Here is a 15,000-nt window from a genome sequence, read left to right as displayed (position 1 = left end):
TTTAGCGTTTCTTACATATTGCTTATGGTGTGTTTTTTTCTCGTCTGATATCACTTAAAGTAGAAAGAGGTTTATTGAACACCCCCCTGCCCCCTCCCCCGTCCCCCCGCATGCGCACACACACACACACACACTTCTGCCCCCACTCACCTCGCCCCTCCTTCCCTCCCCCCACTGCTAGTCCCCATCCCCCCTCTCCCCACCCCCTTTTCTTTGACTCACTTGTGTAAACAAAGAGTCTATGTTTTAACCCGGTGTTCGGTTGTCTGTCTGTGTGTCTGTGTGTCTGTGTGTCCATGGTAAACTTTAACATTGACATTTTCTCTTTAACTGCTTTGTCAGTTGACACCAAATTTGGTATAAAAATAGGAAAAAGTCAGTTCTGTCCAGTCGTCTTGTTTAAAACAATATTGCACCTCTGGGATGGACACAAAAAAAATAAAAAGAAGTCTATTTATATGCAAACTGCATTTACTGTTATATTTATATTTTTTGTATTCTCTAAACTTGGCACTTTGACCTCTTATTCTGACACAACAACAAGAGGGGTCATGATTATCATTTTTTGTTCAAACAGGAACTTCTTTTGCTAAGCATGGAATTTTTATTTATTTTGCAAACGTTTTGGTGCAGGTGGTAAAAAAGGGAAATTACTCTGTAATGATAGGGGAGTTAATTTGCTTTAAACTGATCTTTCTCTTCTTAAACATTACATTTTGAAATTATACTCAATACATAAAAAGCTTGAATTTTTTTTTAAAGTGTATCACAAGTGAGGCTTGAAGGCCTTGCCTCTCTTATTTGTCATCTAATACCAATTTGAGTGGAAAGACATTTATTGAACACACACACACACACACACCATCTAATAACACTTCTAGTGAACAGACGTTAAACTGAAGATCTCACACACACATACACAAACACATTCCCTCCCCCCCCCCCCCCCCCCCCCCCCACTTTTTTTTTTTTTTTTGTTGGTCTAATATCACATAAAGTGGAAAAATGTTAAATTGAAGACACACACACACACATTCACTTTCCTCACAAAAAAAAAACAAACAAAAAAAACCCAAACCAACCAACCAAAAATAATAATAATGATAATAATGATGCGATGTGACACACAGACGTTCCTGAGTGAGCTGTACGTGTACCTAGTGGACCAGATGCACGAGTCCCTGAACAAGGTTCTGCAGATCGAGGACCAGCCTCCCATCCCCCCGCCCCTCACCACCAACGCACAGCTGAAGCACTTTGCCCGAGAGGCCGAGGTCAACAAGGACTTTGATCTGGCCACCAAGTACTACCAGGAGGTTAGTGTGTTGGGGGTGGGGAGGTTGTCGGAGGTGGGTGTGTGTGGGGTGTTTGTGTGTGTGTGTGTGTTGGAACAACTTTCATGAGTTCTGACTTGTCAAAAGTACAATAATTTTGCCTTCTGTGTAAGAAGGGATCCAGCAATGTCACTGTTGCTCAGCTTCTCTTTGTTTTTGTTGTTGTTGGGTTTTTTTTAGCACATGTGTTGTAGCACATATGAATCAGTTTGCATGCTTTGACACCTACTTGAACCTGTTGCAGAGAATCGTTCGGGATGAGGTCGATGCAGACAACTGGTTTGACTTTGGCACGTTCTGCCTCTACATCAACAACATTTCCAAGGTAACTGACTTACTGAACAGGTAAAGTGGTGCCTAGCATTACAGTACATTGGTACTTTTTTTTATGATAATGGTCAGTGCATACTTTCTTCTTCTCCATACCTTCTTCTTCACATGCTTTCTTCTTTATTTGTTTATCATTGTTATCTTTGTTGTTATTAATATTTGTGCTCTGTTTGGTTGTTTTTTTTTATTCATGGTGGTTTTTTGGTTTTTTTGGTTTTTTTGTATTTTGTTTTATTTCTGTGCTGCTGGTCAGGCATCTGCTTAGCAGAAGTGGTGTGGCGAAAATGGATTTGTTCGAATGCAGTGACATCTTCTTGAGCAACTGCATTTCGTATTTGTTTATTCTTATGTTATCTTATTCATGTTATTTTTATTTTACTTTGCATAGGTGTGTGTGAGCAGTTTAATTTCTGTTCATTTTTACACTTACTCGTATTAAGATACTGCAGTGCTTTCATTAGTGTGATATGATAAAGGCACCATACAACTTGTTAATTGTGGAATGAGCTGCAGTGTATGCTTTCTGCTTGTCTGCATTCATTTGATACATTGATTTTGTCTGATATGAAGGCAGCCACTGTGATGACCCATTCTGTGTATGATTCATTTTTTAAGGTGAACACTTCAATAAAAGATATCACTGTATATATTGGTACTTGTTCTCCCCACATTTTTCATATCTTCTCTTTTATGTCACTATCATTTTCTAAAAAAACAACAACTATTCTTAGATTTTTTGGATTTTTGGATTTTTAGATTATTTTATTGTTGTTGTTTTTTCTACAAAGACTGATTTTGAACATGAAGACTGACAGGCACAATAGCCAAGTGGTTAAAGCATTGGACTTTCAATCTGAGGGTCCCCGGTTCGAATCTCTGTAACGGCACATGGTGGAGATTTTTTCCGATCTCCCAGGTCAATATGTGTGCAGACCTACATGTGCCTAAACCCTCTTCGTGTGTATACACAGAAGATTAAATACACACATTAAATATCCCGTAATCCATGTCAGCGTTCGGTGGGTTATGGAAACAAGAATATACCCAGCATGCACACCCCCAAAAGCGGAGTACGGCTGGTTTCATGGCGGGGTAAAAATGGTCGTACATGTAAGAGCCCATTCGTGTACATATGAGTGAACATGGGAGTTGCAGCCCACAAACGAAGAAGAAGAAGAAACATGAAGGCTGCCCCATCAGCTTTTTTTCTCCTGCATTCAATGTACATCACTTTTACTTCTTTTTTTTGTGTGCACAGAAACTATTCTTTGAAAAAGAAAAACATTATTCTTTTTAAAAGAGTGTATGCTTTTTATTTGAACATGCTGAAATATAAACTGAATCCTAGTAAGGAGCGATTTTCTGTATGTTTTCTTTTGCTTTCTGAGTTCATTGCTTTGTAAGGTGTTGATCTGTTAAGATTAAGTAAAACTGTTCTCCAAAAAAAAAAGGGGAAAAAAAAAAGTTTGTTGTAGAGTGGGAAGGTACAAAGAAAGAATAACCTTAGACATGTGTGTGTTTGTGGCTTGCAGGCAGAGGAGTGCTTCCACAAGTGCATCTCCATCAACCAGCGCCACATGGACGGGTGAGTGGGGAGATGGGGGTGGAGGACAACAAGCAGTAAGATGCTGGAGAGTGTCGGCAGACTGGGTGGATTGCACCTGTCGTTTGTTGACTCCACTGTGAACATCAGTGTGGTTAAAAAAAACCCAATACAGTTGACTGATTGATTGATATGGATACTTATATAGCGCCTATCTTCAGTCGGAGACCATGCTCTAAGCGCTTTACAAACACGGGGTCATTTGCACAACAGGCTGCCTACCTGGGTAGAGCTGACTGACGGCTGCCGCTGGGCGCTCATCATTTGTTTCCTGTGTCAATTCAATCAGATTTCAGGCACGCACACATACACACACATACAGACATGTAACATTTTAGGTGTGTGACTGTTTTTTGTTTATTTACCCTGCCATGTAGGCTTCCATACTCCGTTTTTCGAGGGTGTGTATTCTGGGTATGTTCTTGTTTCCATAACCCACGGAACGCTGACATGGATTACATGGATTGTGCATGCGCAAATGAAAACATTTGGGACGTTACACCGGGACCCTCAGATTGAAAGTCCAGCGCTTTAACCATTTGGCTATTATGCCAAGTTATTTGTCATGTACCTGAAACTTTGGATTCTCTCCCTTTCGTCCCCAATACATGCAAGCATAGCGCAACATAAATGCAGGCACACGGATGGTGAGATGCATGGGCATGTGCACATGCAAGCACACATGCAAACATTCACTCACTCACTCACACACACACACACACACACACACACACACACACACATGCATGCACTGTTTATCATTGATAATCCATTTATGTCCATTTTAGAAAATGACATTTATGGTATCAAGTAATTTATTAACAGTAATCAGTGTTACTCAGCATGGCTCCAAGTGCCATCTTGTTGTTTTTGCTGTACTTGTTCTTTTTCTTGCTCTTGTTGTTGTTCTTCAGTTACAGAATCAAGAAAATGGTGTCACCTTCCAGCCCCCCAAACTGTGGCACCTCCCCCTCCAAGGCCCCCCATTGAACCCCTGCCCACCACACCATCTCCATCTATGCATGACGATAACTTCCCAAGTGGAGTGATGGCCTAGAGATAACGCGTCTGCCTAGGAAGCAAGAGAATCTGAGCGCGCTGGTTCGAATCACAGCTCAGTCGCTGATATTTTCTCCCCCCCGCCCCCCTCCACTAGACCTTGAGTGGTGGTCTGGACACTAGTTATTCAGATGAGATGATAAACTGAGGTCCCATATGCAGCAAGCACTTAGCGCATGTAAAAGAACCCATGGCAACAAAAGGGTTGTTCCTGGCAAAATTCTGTAGAAAAATCCACTTCGATAGGAAAAACAAATAAAACTGCACGCAAGAAAAAAATTTTAAAAAATGGGTGGCGCTGTAGTACAGTAATGCGCTCTCCGTGGGGACGGCAGCCTGAATTTGACTCAGAGAAATGTGTTGTGACAAAAAGAGAACTACAATACAACTGTTGTTGGTGCTGGCAGGCTGATGCTGTATGGAGTGGTGTGCACACTGGCCGAGCGAAACGAGGCGGCGGAAACCTTCTTTGAAGCGGCCACCAACGTTGAGCCCAAGAACATCTTAGCATGGACCATGTTCGGTGGGTGACTTTTTTGTTTGTTTATTCCATTTCATTTTCGTGTTCATGCAGATGAGGGTAGTGTATATGGATCAGACCACATGCTCTGACACCTCCTTAAAACTGAAAACACAGAATAATGTTGCATACGATATAAAGGGAAGCTTTCTCAAGGTTTTGATCATTGCATTGGGTTTGTGTTTGTAGGTCAGACATCTGCTCCTTTTCTAAAAATATCTCATTTCAGGTAATGTGATGTAGTGTATATGAATCAGTATGCACAATATGCAGCCTTTAACACCTCATCAAAACTGAACCTAAAACTGTAAGGTGCATGATTTGTGGATAGTTGGTTTCTCACATTTGTTCCTTTTACAGACTGGTTCAGTGCACGCAAAAAGTCTCTTGAACAACAAGAAGAGAAAGAAAAAAGATACTAATTTCAAGACAGGAAAGGAATACCGATGGAGTCTTTCATCAGCACAGTAAATGAGTAGATGAAGCAGAGTTCATCTTTTCACTGCAGTGGGTGCTCATTTGCGAGTGTAGAACTATCCTGAAGGCACTCTACCATCCACATACATTGCTGGGAAAAACGTCTTCTGTGCCACAGCCCCTTCATTGTTTGCAAAACAAGGGAGAGGAATATCAACCATTTATCAGGCAATCTGGATCAACCCAAAGACAGAACATTAAGAGGCATAGGATTAGGATCCTGCCCACACAGATCAACACTTTTTAGTGCATGAATGAATTTGAAAGGTTCTGAACATCGTAGTCCAGCCTTTAATTAAAAGACGGGTGGTGGGTATGAGTTGCTTTAGAGCCAGCAGAATTCAGTATTAGAGGGGTGGTGGATATGAGTTATTTCCCATGTATTGACTTGGCATTGATATCGGGTGACTTCCATCATTCTGCTTTGGAGCCAGCAAAATTCTGTATTTTGCTGGCAGATTGAGGGATAGAGAGACACGAGAGGGGAGAAAAAGAAAGAAAGTGCTACCACTTATTGATCTGCCTTGTCATTTTTATGATAATTGGCATGTGTGAAAGATGTATGTTTGTACTGTTTCAATTCCCCCAGGGGGCTTGTGAATTAAACTTCTTGCTTGCCTTGCCTTGCCTTGCCTTGACTCTGTTCTCCCCCTGCTGTGTGTCCCCAGGTCTGTTCTACGACGCCATCAGCAACGACATCGGGGCAGAAATGGCCTACCTGGAGGCCAACAGGCTGAACATGGCGCACGCTGCCGCCATCGCTCGGGCTGCTCGCGAAGAGGAGCAGGAGAAGGAGAGGAAGGAGAAGGAGGAGAAGGAGAAGGCAGAGAAGGAGAAGGAAGGAAGATCAGCCACAGAATCTCCACAGGCAGACGGTGGTGTGTCTGGTTTGTGTGTCAGATGTTGTGTGTATAGGTACACACTTCAGTGACGTGTACTCCCTAGAGTGTCAGATGTTGTGTTTATAGGTACACACTTCAGTGACGTATACTTCCTAGAGTGCCAGATGTTGTGTGTATAGGTACACACTTCGGTGACATGTACTCCTTAGAGTGTCAGATGTTGTGTGTATAGGTACACATTCTGTGACATGTATTCCTTCCCATTAGACCAAGCTTTTTTTCTCCTCCTTAGTTTGATTTTATTCCCTGCAGGGTATGGGCCACTTTGTTAACAGCTTATTCCCCAAAGACTATAGGCTGTTTTGTTAAAAGTATATTCCCAAATAAGTACATTTGTAAACAGTTTGTTCCCCAAAAGAGAATATAGGCTGTTTTGGTAACACTTTATTCCCAAAAGGATATAGGTTATTTCTTTAACAGTTTATTCCTGAAAGAATGTAGGCAATCTGCTAACTGTCAAAAAGTAAAAATTTTGGTTAGATCAGACTTGTCTAGTGTTTATCAAAAGTGAGAATGTTACTGTATTGATTTATTCAGTAAGGAATTTATTTGATTGATTGATTGATGTATATATGTTCGCTTGTTAGTTTTTTTCTTTTGTTCGTTTTGTTTGTTTTCATGTGACTGTCTCTGTTGGCTTGCTTTTGACATGCAGTTGCCTGCAAATCAGTTTTGAAATCAGTGCCTCTTTATGTCATGGTTTTGGAATTCTAAGGCATACAGTATTACATATATGACTTAGCTTCATGGTTTTTCAATTTATGGTCCCCGTGTCTGTGAGATAAAAGGAGCAGAATTGAAGTAAAGTGATTATGAAAGTGTTGAGGGCTATAGACATCCAACAGAGACTGTTATCATAAATGCGGTAAATGAATGCTTTGTGTGTGTTGGTGTACCATTTATATCAGTGAAGAATACATATCCTCATGATAGTAGACATGTAGTAACCATACCCATTCCATGACACATTGCATGGTAGACGCTTCGTTGTATCATATAGCGTGCTTGTAGCTGTTGGGTACATTGTGCTTTGTACAATTACTGCTTCAGGCTGGAAGTGGATTTCTCTGCTGGCCATCGACAGTGGCGCAGTTCGTTAGAACAAAACGTTTCCTAAATGTCTGATTCTTTTGTTGTGAGAATGTGATGGCAAAAAGTGAGACAGTTGTTCAACGTTTCTATTTTCATGATGTATTCTGCTAAAAAAATGAAGACTGGGAAATTTTTTTCCGAAATCAGCAACATTGCCTTACTACCCAGAACATAAAGATCATTGTGTGGGGCAGTGTGTGTTCAAACTCCAAGTTTAGTTTTTTTGTTTTTTTAATTATCAGTTTTATTCATATATTTTTCATTCCTGCAGCATCGGCCTTGCTGACGATATAGGTCAGACTCCGTTGATGACAGCTGTCAGTGCAATGACCTTACAATTTAACAATAGAAGTTCTGTCAAAATTGGTCAGTTTGCTAATGCGTTGGCTTGTTTTGAAAACTTTTATTTTACTCCCTCTTTAACATACACCCCCACAAATACTCTAAAGTTTATTGTTGCAAAAAAAAAATGAATAGAAAAAAAACAAACCAGTACTGGGGGAAGCTGACATTTCTGTCGCTTTGCCTGACCAGAGCGAGAGAACGAGCGACTTTTCTTGATCCTTGAGTTTTCCAACCGTAACCTCCATTCTGAATCGCATCTATGACAGAATCTACCTGCATCATGTCACATCTCTCACACACCGTTTCCCCATGCCTGCTGCCACAGAGAGAGAGAGAAAGAATTTTGAATGAATTAATGAATTTTCTTTAACGATGGAAGTGGAATAAGCAAGGGCATGTTGTTGTTTTTTCATCTGGCCCTCAGGGCAAAGAAATTAAGCAAGCAAACAAAAGAAAACCAAAAAACAGAAATGCAATAATGCTACTACTACAACTAATAATGATAATAATAAGAAGAAGTAAATTAAACAAAACAAATATAAAATGAATTAAAAAAAAAAAGAAGAAGAAGACAGAGAGAACAAAATAATATCATAGCAAGAAAGACAAAATACAAAGAGAGAGAGAGAGAAGAGAAGAAGCTTCCAGCCTGCGCTGAAGTAGAGGAGCTATGTGTGTGTGACGCCCTGTGCTCTGTCCCTCCCTCCGTAGGCGAAGTGGAGCAGGGGGTGGCGGCGTCAGAGGGCGGGCTGTCTGTTCCAGCGCTGGACATTAAGCAACCCACCCCCACCACAGAACGCTCCCCCACCACCTCTGCAAAGTCGATGTCGCATGCCAAAGTCAATAAGCACTCGGCGGGCAAGCGGGGTGAGGACTGACATGGGTTTGTTGGCTGTGCCGCACAAGGGGCGTGTGTGTGTGTGTGTGTGTGTGTGTGTGTGTGTGTGTGTGTGTGTGCAGTATGGCACCCATGATTGTTATTGTTTGTTTTGGGGTTTTGGGTTTTTTTTTATTTCTTATATATATATGTATAATATATATATATATATATATATATATATATATATATATATAAAGAGAGAGAGAGAGAGAGAGATTCCCCTGTCACTAAAAGTCTCCCACTTCCACTTAACTGCACACTTGCACTTTTTTTTTTTTTTTTTTTTGGTCATATTAGTAACGTGATGATGATTATTTTGATGAAGATGATAAAAATAACCACAACAGAGATTGTTTATTTGTTTATAGTCTATTCATCTAAGATGATGATATTAAACTGGTACCACAACAGCGACAGCAATGATAATGTTAATGATGATGATTATAAGAATAATAATGAAAATAACAGTAAAGATTTTCATATTAGTGATGGCCTAGAGGTAACGCGTCCACCTAGGAAGCGAGAGAATCTGAGCGCGCTGGTTCGAATCACGGCTCAGCCGCCGATATTTTCTCCTCCTCCACTAGACCTTGAGTGGTGGTCTGAATGCTAGTCATTCGGATGAGATGATAAAACCGAGGCCCCGTGTGCAGCATGCACTTAGCGCACATAAAAGAACCCACGGCAACAAAAGGGTTGTTCCAGGCAAAATTCTGTAGAAAAATCCACTTTGATAGGAAAATCAAATAAAACTGCACGCAGGAAAATATACAAAAAAATGGGTGGCGCTGTAGTGTAGCCCGAATTTCACACAGAGAAATCTATTGTGATAAAAAGAAATATAAATACAAATACAAATATTATAATGAACTTTTGCATATTTAAAGAAAGAAATAGGTATTACTATAAGACATGTGGATAAGACGATGATCTGAGGTCCTGTGTGCAGTATATATGTGGGTGGCACTGCATTGTGGCAACATGCTCTCCCCGAGGAGAGCACACCAAATTTCACCTAGAGAAACGGATTTAGAGATCATCCTTGGTCTCACATAGGGAAAAACAGTGCTGTACTGAAAAAAACAAGAAGAAATAACAGAAACGAAATGTGGCCTTAGTATTCCATCTGCAACAAAATGTCAGGTCTCTTGTGGTTGTGTGTTATTACACATGTGAAGAAATAATAGTTTTTCCTTTTGTATTATTTGCAGGCATGGTGTTTACTCGTACTTGCTATCAGTTTGATAGACGTTTATTATTTTCACTTTTTATTTTGTCCTGAAAAATCTTTAAAAGAAAAAAAAAAAGAAGAAAAAAAAAGAATGCTCCACACATATTACATAATGAACAGGGATACTTAAAAGAGAGCAGACAAATGCTTTATTTCCTAAAAAGAGAGGAGATACATGTTTAGTGCATTTAGAAGCTGTTTGTTTTAATGACGTTATTTTTTAACAGACGCGTGTTTGTGACATGCTCATTGGGGACTTTTGATTATGCTTCACACGATTTATTTGTGAGAAGCTATGCCAAAACTGCTAGTTGTGTTCTCTCCTTTTTTTTCTCTCTCTTTTCTTCTTCTTCTTCTTCTTTTCTTTCTCTCTCTGTCTGCCTCTCTCCCCGTCTATCCCTCTTGGTCTCTCTCTGTCTCCTTCTCTGGCTCCTTCTGTCTCTCTTTGTCTCTTTGTCTCTCTCCTCTCCACCACTCTCCCTCTATCTCTACTGTGTCTCAGCCTGTCTGTCTGTCTCTCTTTCTGCCTCCTTTCTTTCTCTGTCTGTAGACCTTGCAATTGAAATGAACTTCCTCTTTCGTTTCGTCAAGTCTCCGCACTCAGCTCTTTCAAGTCTGGCCTTAAAACCCACCTCTTCCCAAAATAGCCTTCCTTCCCTGCCTCTTCCTTGTCTTCAGTTTCTTCATTTTTAGAGTTATGCATGCGTGTGAATGATTGGTGCGAAAGCGCTTTGATTTGTCTCTGCACAAGATTCAGCGCCATATAAATACCATTATTATTATTATTATTATTAGAACCTTCTCACCCTCTCTCTCACTCCCTGTGTCTCTGTCTGTCTGTCCTTTCTGTTTGGGCATTTCTCACTCTCTGTCTTTTTCTCCGGTCTTTCAGGGTGGGCAAACAGTTTGTAACTGAGCATGGAAGCATACTGTATAAGCAGCACCTTAATGGCACTGGCCACTGCACTGGCACTTTGACCGGCTGTTTTTTTTTGTTTTTTAGTAATATAATTTTATCTGTGCACCATGTATACTTGTAGACAGGGACCGTGTACCCCAAGTACTTGACCTGAGCTTTCCCTTGCCCTGCTGTTGTCTTTACTGTGCATTCATTGGGGTCTGCATGCTGCATGTTGTTTTGTTTTTTATATTTTTTTTATCAGTGTTCTCTTCCTTGCATTGTTGTATTGTGTGCTTGAGCAGGTCTGTCTTTGTTTCTTTTTTTCATTTTTTCTTCTCTTTTATTATGTGTGTGTATATATATATATATATATATATATATATATATATATATATATATATATATATATATAATGAGTGTACTGTTTAGTTATTGTTACTGTTATTCTACCCTTTAGGGGGGTAGGGTGTAAGGGGTGGGGGTGTTGCTGGGGGTGGCGTTGGTTGATTGGTCTCAATGGGTAATGAATTATTATGGTGAGTGAGTGGGGGGGGGGGCGGTGGGGTGAGGGAAAGGTTGCTTGAGAGACGTGAGTAAATGTATATATGCATGTGTATGTGCTTGTGAGAGGGTGTGTGTGCGCACGTGAGTGAGAGAGAGAGAGAGAGAGAGAGAGAGTGTGTGTGTGTGTGTGTGCGACATTTAATGCTTCTGTATGCGTGTGAAAATATGTGACTACAAGCTGTATAGGCCAGTTGTGCTAGAGCAGTCATGATGAAGACACAGTCACCAAGCTAGACATGTGGCAAGATGCCAGTTCATTGACAGTGTTCTACATTTCTCTTGGGTTCCTTTGATTTGTGAGCTGAGCTTTTGACTTCTTTGATGAAATTTTAAATGATAAGAAATGCCAGGTCTCTGGATTTGACATGTAAAACTTGTTTATTTTTCCTTGCACATTTCTCATGATGCATTGTACAGAGCTGTTTTTCCTCTTGGTACCAGTGTTTTTTTCTCTTGTACTTCTGACTTTTTATCATGGTCTGATCTCCCAGGTAAACATATGTGCAAACCTGCTTGTGCCTGAACCCCCTTCATGTGTATATGCAAGCAGAAGATCAGATATGCTCGTTAAAGATCCTGTAATCCATGACAGCGTTCGGTGGTTTATGGAAACAAGAACATACCCAGCATGCACACCCATGACAACGGAGTATGGCTGCCTACATGATGGGGTAAAAACGGTTATGCATGTAAAAGCCCACTCGTGTACATACAAGTGAACATGGGAGTTGCAGCCCACGAACGAAGAAGAAGAATCATGGTCTATGAGCTGCTAAAGCCATTCAGCCCTGGTTTGCTTTACAGCCTTGGCAGGTGTCCGTGGCAGATTGATGTGGAAAAAAATACATAGATATACTGTTGTTGCTTTTTCAGATTGCATGTTGACACATGCACATGTAAGGAAAAACACATGAGAAGTTTGAGACATTTGTGTATAACAGCAAGATGACATCAAGGACCATGTTCACTGCCATACTGACGTGTTGTTTTTTTTTAAGATTGCAGGGAATCCTTATGTATTCAGATATGCTTTCAGCAAAAGAGGGAATTCTGAAATGATGATGACCATTGTATTGCATGTGTGCCTTCAGCAAAAGAGGGAATTCTGAAATGATGATGACCATTGTATTGCATATGGTTGTTGATCATAATAATCATCTGCTTGCTTTCAGGAATCAGGAAGCATTGTATTCCTCTTTTGTTGTTCTGCTGTTCCCCCATTTCTTCCTGCGGTGCTTGCTGTCAGCATCAGTCGGAACAACATGAAGTTTGTTCTCCTTCTCTCCTGTCAGGTTCAATAAGTTAAATTCAGCAGTTTCCAGTTACTTCCAGGTGTCAGTTTTGAGACACACAAAATGAAAGTCATCGCATCCAACCGTGATGAAATCTCTTGTGGCACGGCACTGTCACACAATGCGCTCTGCCCTGCGAGAGCAGTTCAGATTTTATACAGAGAAAGCTGTTGTGAGAAAAAGAAATGCAATACATATCAAATGCAAACCAGTACAATACATTATTATACAATATCAAGAGTGGGGGGAGAAACTTATGCTGGCAGCTGATTCATGGTATGCTGGTGGGTTTTTTTTTATTTGTTTTTGTTTTTCGTTTTTTGTTGTTATTGTTATTTTGTGTATGAATTGTTTGGATGGTGGAGGGTTTTTATGTCTGTACAGAATGAAAGCTGCATTTTGTTGACACTCTTTCTTGTTCTTTTCACGTGACCCATTGTGTTTCTTTCTCTGCATGCGTTCTGCTCTGTTGTCGCCTGCACCACCCTCCTTCCATGCCTGCCTGCCTGCCTGCCTGCCTGTGACTGCCTGTGCATGCTGCCTGACTCAACGCGGCTTCCCTGTCCACCCTTTCTACCCAACCTCCTTTGCATGACCCTGGGTTCTGTCCCCTGCCTGTCCCTTCTCCTCCCCACCCTCTCTACCCCACTTCCTGCTGTCTATGCATGTCAATTGTTTCTGCTTGTTCCTTCCCCCCCCCCCCCCTGTGACCCCCTCCCCCTCCCCCCAACCCCCCTCCCCCCACCAACACCCCACCCCTCCCTCCCCCTTCTCCTGCAAAACTCCCTTCCCTGACCGGCCTGTTTGGCATTGCTACCTGTACATGCTGCTTGACTCCACCATCGTTGTAACCTGTCGTCCCCTGCCCCTGCCCCTCTCCGCCCACTCCACTCCCCACCTCCTGCAACGTTTCTTGGGACTGTTCCTTATCCGTCCCTCTCCCCTTTCTATCCCACCTCCTATGTATTTCTGTTGGACTGTTTGTAATCCGTCCCTCTCCCCTTTCTATCCCACCTCCTATGCATTTCCGTTGGACTGTTTGTTATCCGTCCCTCTCCCCTTTCTATCCCACCTCCTATGCATTTCTGTTGGACTGTTTGTTATCCACACCTCTCCCCTTTCTGTCCCACCTCCTATGCATTTCCGTTGGACTGTTTGTTATCCGTCCCTCTCCCCTTTCTATCCCACCTCCTATGCATTTCTGTTGGACTGTTTGTTATCCGTCCCTCTCCCCTTTCTGTCCCACCTCCTATGCATTTCCGTTGGACTGTTTGTTATCCGTCTCTCTCCCCTTTCCATCCTACATCCTTTGGCTTGGCCTATGGACTGTTCCATTTCCATCCTTCTCCCCATTCTGTACCGAACTGTGCATGTCACTTGGGATTATTCTTTATCCATTCCTCTACACTTTCTATCCTGAACTACACACTTCCCTTGGACTGTTCCTTATCCACCCCTCCCCCTTTTCCATCTCACCTCCTATGCATGTTCCTTGGGAACTGTCTCTCATCCATCCCTCTCCCCTTTCAATCCCGCACTCCTACGCATATCCCTTGCCTCCGCTTGTTACCCCCCCCCCCCACCCCCTCCACTCTCCCCCTATCGCCCCTCCCGTCCCGTCCCCTTCCCTCCCCACCACCACCCCCACAACCTTTTCCCTGCCCTGCCCTGCCCTGCCCTGCATGGCCTCACCAGGGTCTGTAGTGCCGCCGGTGTCTGCAGGCAAGTCGCTGTCCCCATCGCGTCCCGGCAGCCACAAGAAGGGGTCGGCGCGGGGCACGCCCGTCATGACTGACCTGGACGAGCCACCCCGTGAGCCTACCCCCGTGCCCGCCATGAGCATCTACATGCAGGCCGTGGACTGGCTGCTGGAGGTCAAGGCCATTCCTGTGAGTCATGGGGGTGTGGTTGGTTGTGTGGGGGGAGACGGGGTGGTTGTGTGGTGTGTGTGAGGGTGCGTTGAGGGTGGATGAGTGTGGTGGGGGGTCTGGGGGGGGGGGGTGAAAGTGAAATATCACGACCCTGATTTTGAAAAAAAAAAAAAATTAATGTAAAAATCAAGAAGCCTAAGACAGCATGTCAGTGAACCACAGTTTTTGCTTTTTCTTAAACTTTTTTCTTTGCTTCTTTCACTCGTTTATTATTCAAGTTAAGCATGTGGGATATTTGTATATATGTATAGATAGACAGACAGATAGATAGATTGATTGATTGATAGATGAATAGATATGGAGGAAAAATCTGTCTTATTATTTATTATCAGCTAAAAAATTAAATGGTGGTTAATTAAACACACAATGAGTGAATACAATACATATAGTGGAGTGTATCAGTGTGTGTGTGTGTGTGTGTGTGTGTATGTGTGTGGGGATATACTTTTTTGAGTGTGCATGGATGTATGTGATGTGCCTTCACGAATCCACCAAATTTTTCTACATGTGTGACCAAAAGAGAATTGTATATGACAAAC

The 15,000-nt window shown here is 42.0% G+C and overlaps 1 protein-coding gene across 9 annotated transcripts in view; it reads left to right on the top strand.

The window, feature by feature from the left end:
- LOC143281195 (cilia- and flagella-associated protein 70-like) overlaps positions 1-15,000 on the top strand; it is a 69,487-nt gene that overhangs the window by 44,341 nt on the left and 10,146 nt on the right. For 4 of the 9 annotated variants that reach the window (XM_076586249.1, XM_076586253.1, XM_076586250.1 and 1 more), the window contains 7 exons: positions 1,131-1,316; positions 1,579-1,659; positions 3,197-3,249; positions 4,734-4,849; positions 5,992-6,201; positions 8,374-8,529; positions 14,226-14,419. In XM_076586249.1, coding sequence (XP_076442364.1) covers positions 1,131-1,316; positions 1,579-1,659; positions 3,197-3,249; positions 4,734-4,849; positions 5,992-6,201; positions 8,374-8,529; positions 14,226-14,419 — 996 coding nt within the window. The remainder of the gene's footprint in view (positions 1-1,130; positions 1,317-1,578; positions 1,660-3,196; positions 3,250-4,733; positions 4,850-5,991; positions 6,202-8,373; positions 8,530-14,225; positions 14,420-15,000) is intronic. The other 5 variants (XM_076586254.1, XM_076586252.1, XM_076586251.1 and 2 more) reach the window with 5 other exon arrangements.

The sequence above is a fragment of the Babylonia areolata genome, chromosome 4 (assembly GCF_041734735.1).
Source record: "Babylonia areolata isolate BAREFJ2019XMU chromosome 4, ASM4173473v1, whole genome shotgun sequence".
Taxonomy (NCBI): Eukaryota; Metazoa; Mollusca; class Gastropoda; order Neogastropoda; family Buccinidae; genus Babylonia; species Babylonia areolata.
The sequence above is the reverse complement of the archived record's forward strand: the minus strand, read 5'-3'. Positions and strand labels throughout refer to the sequence as shown.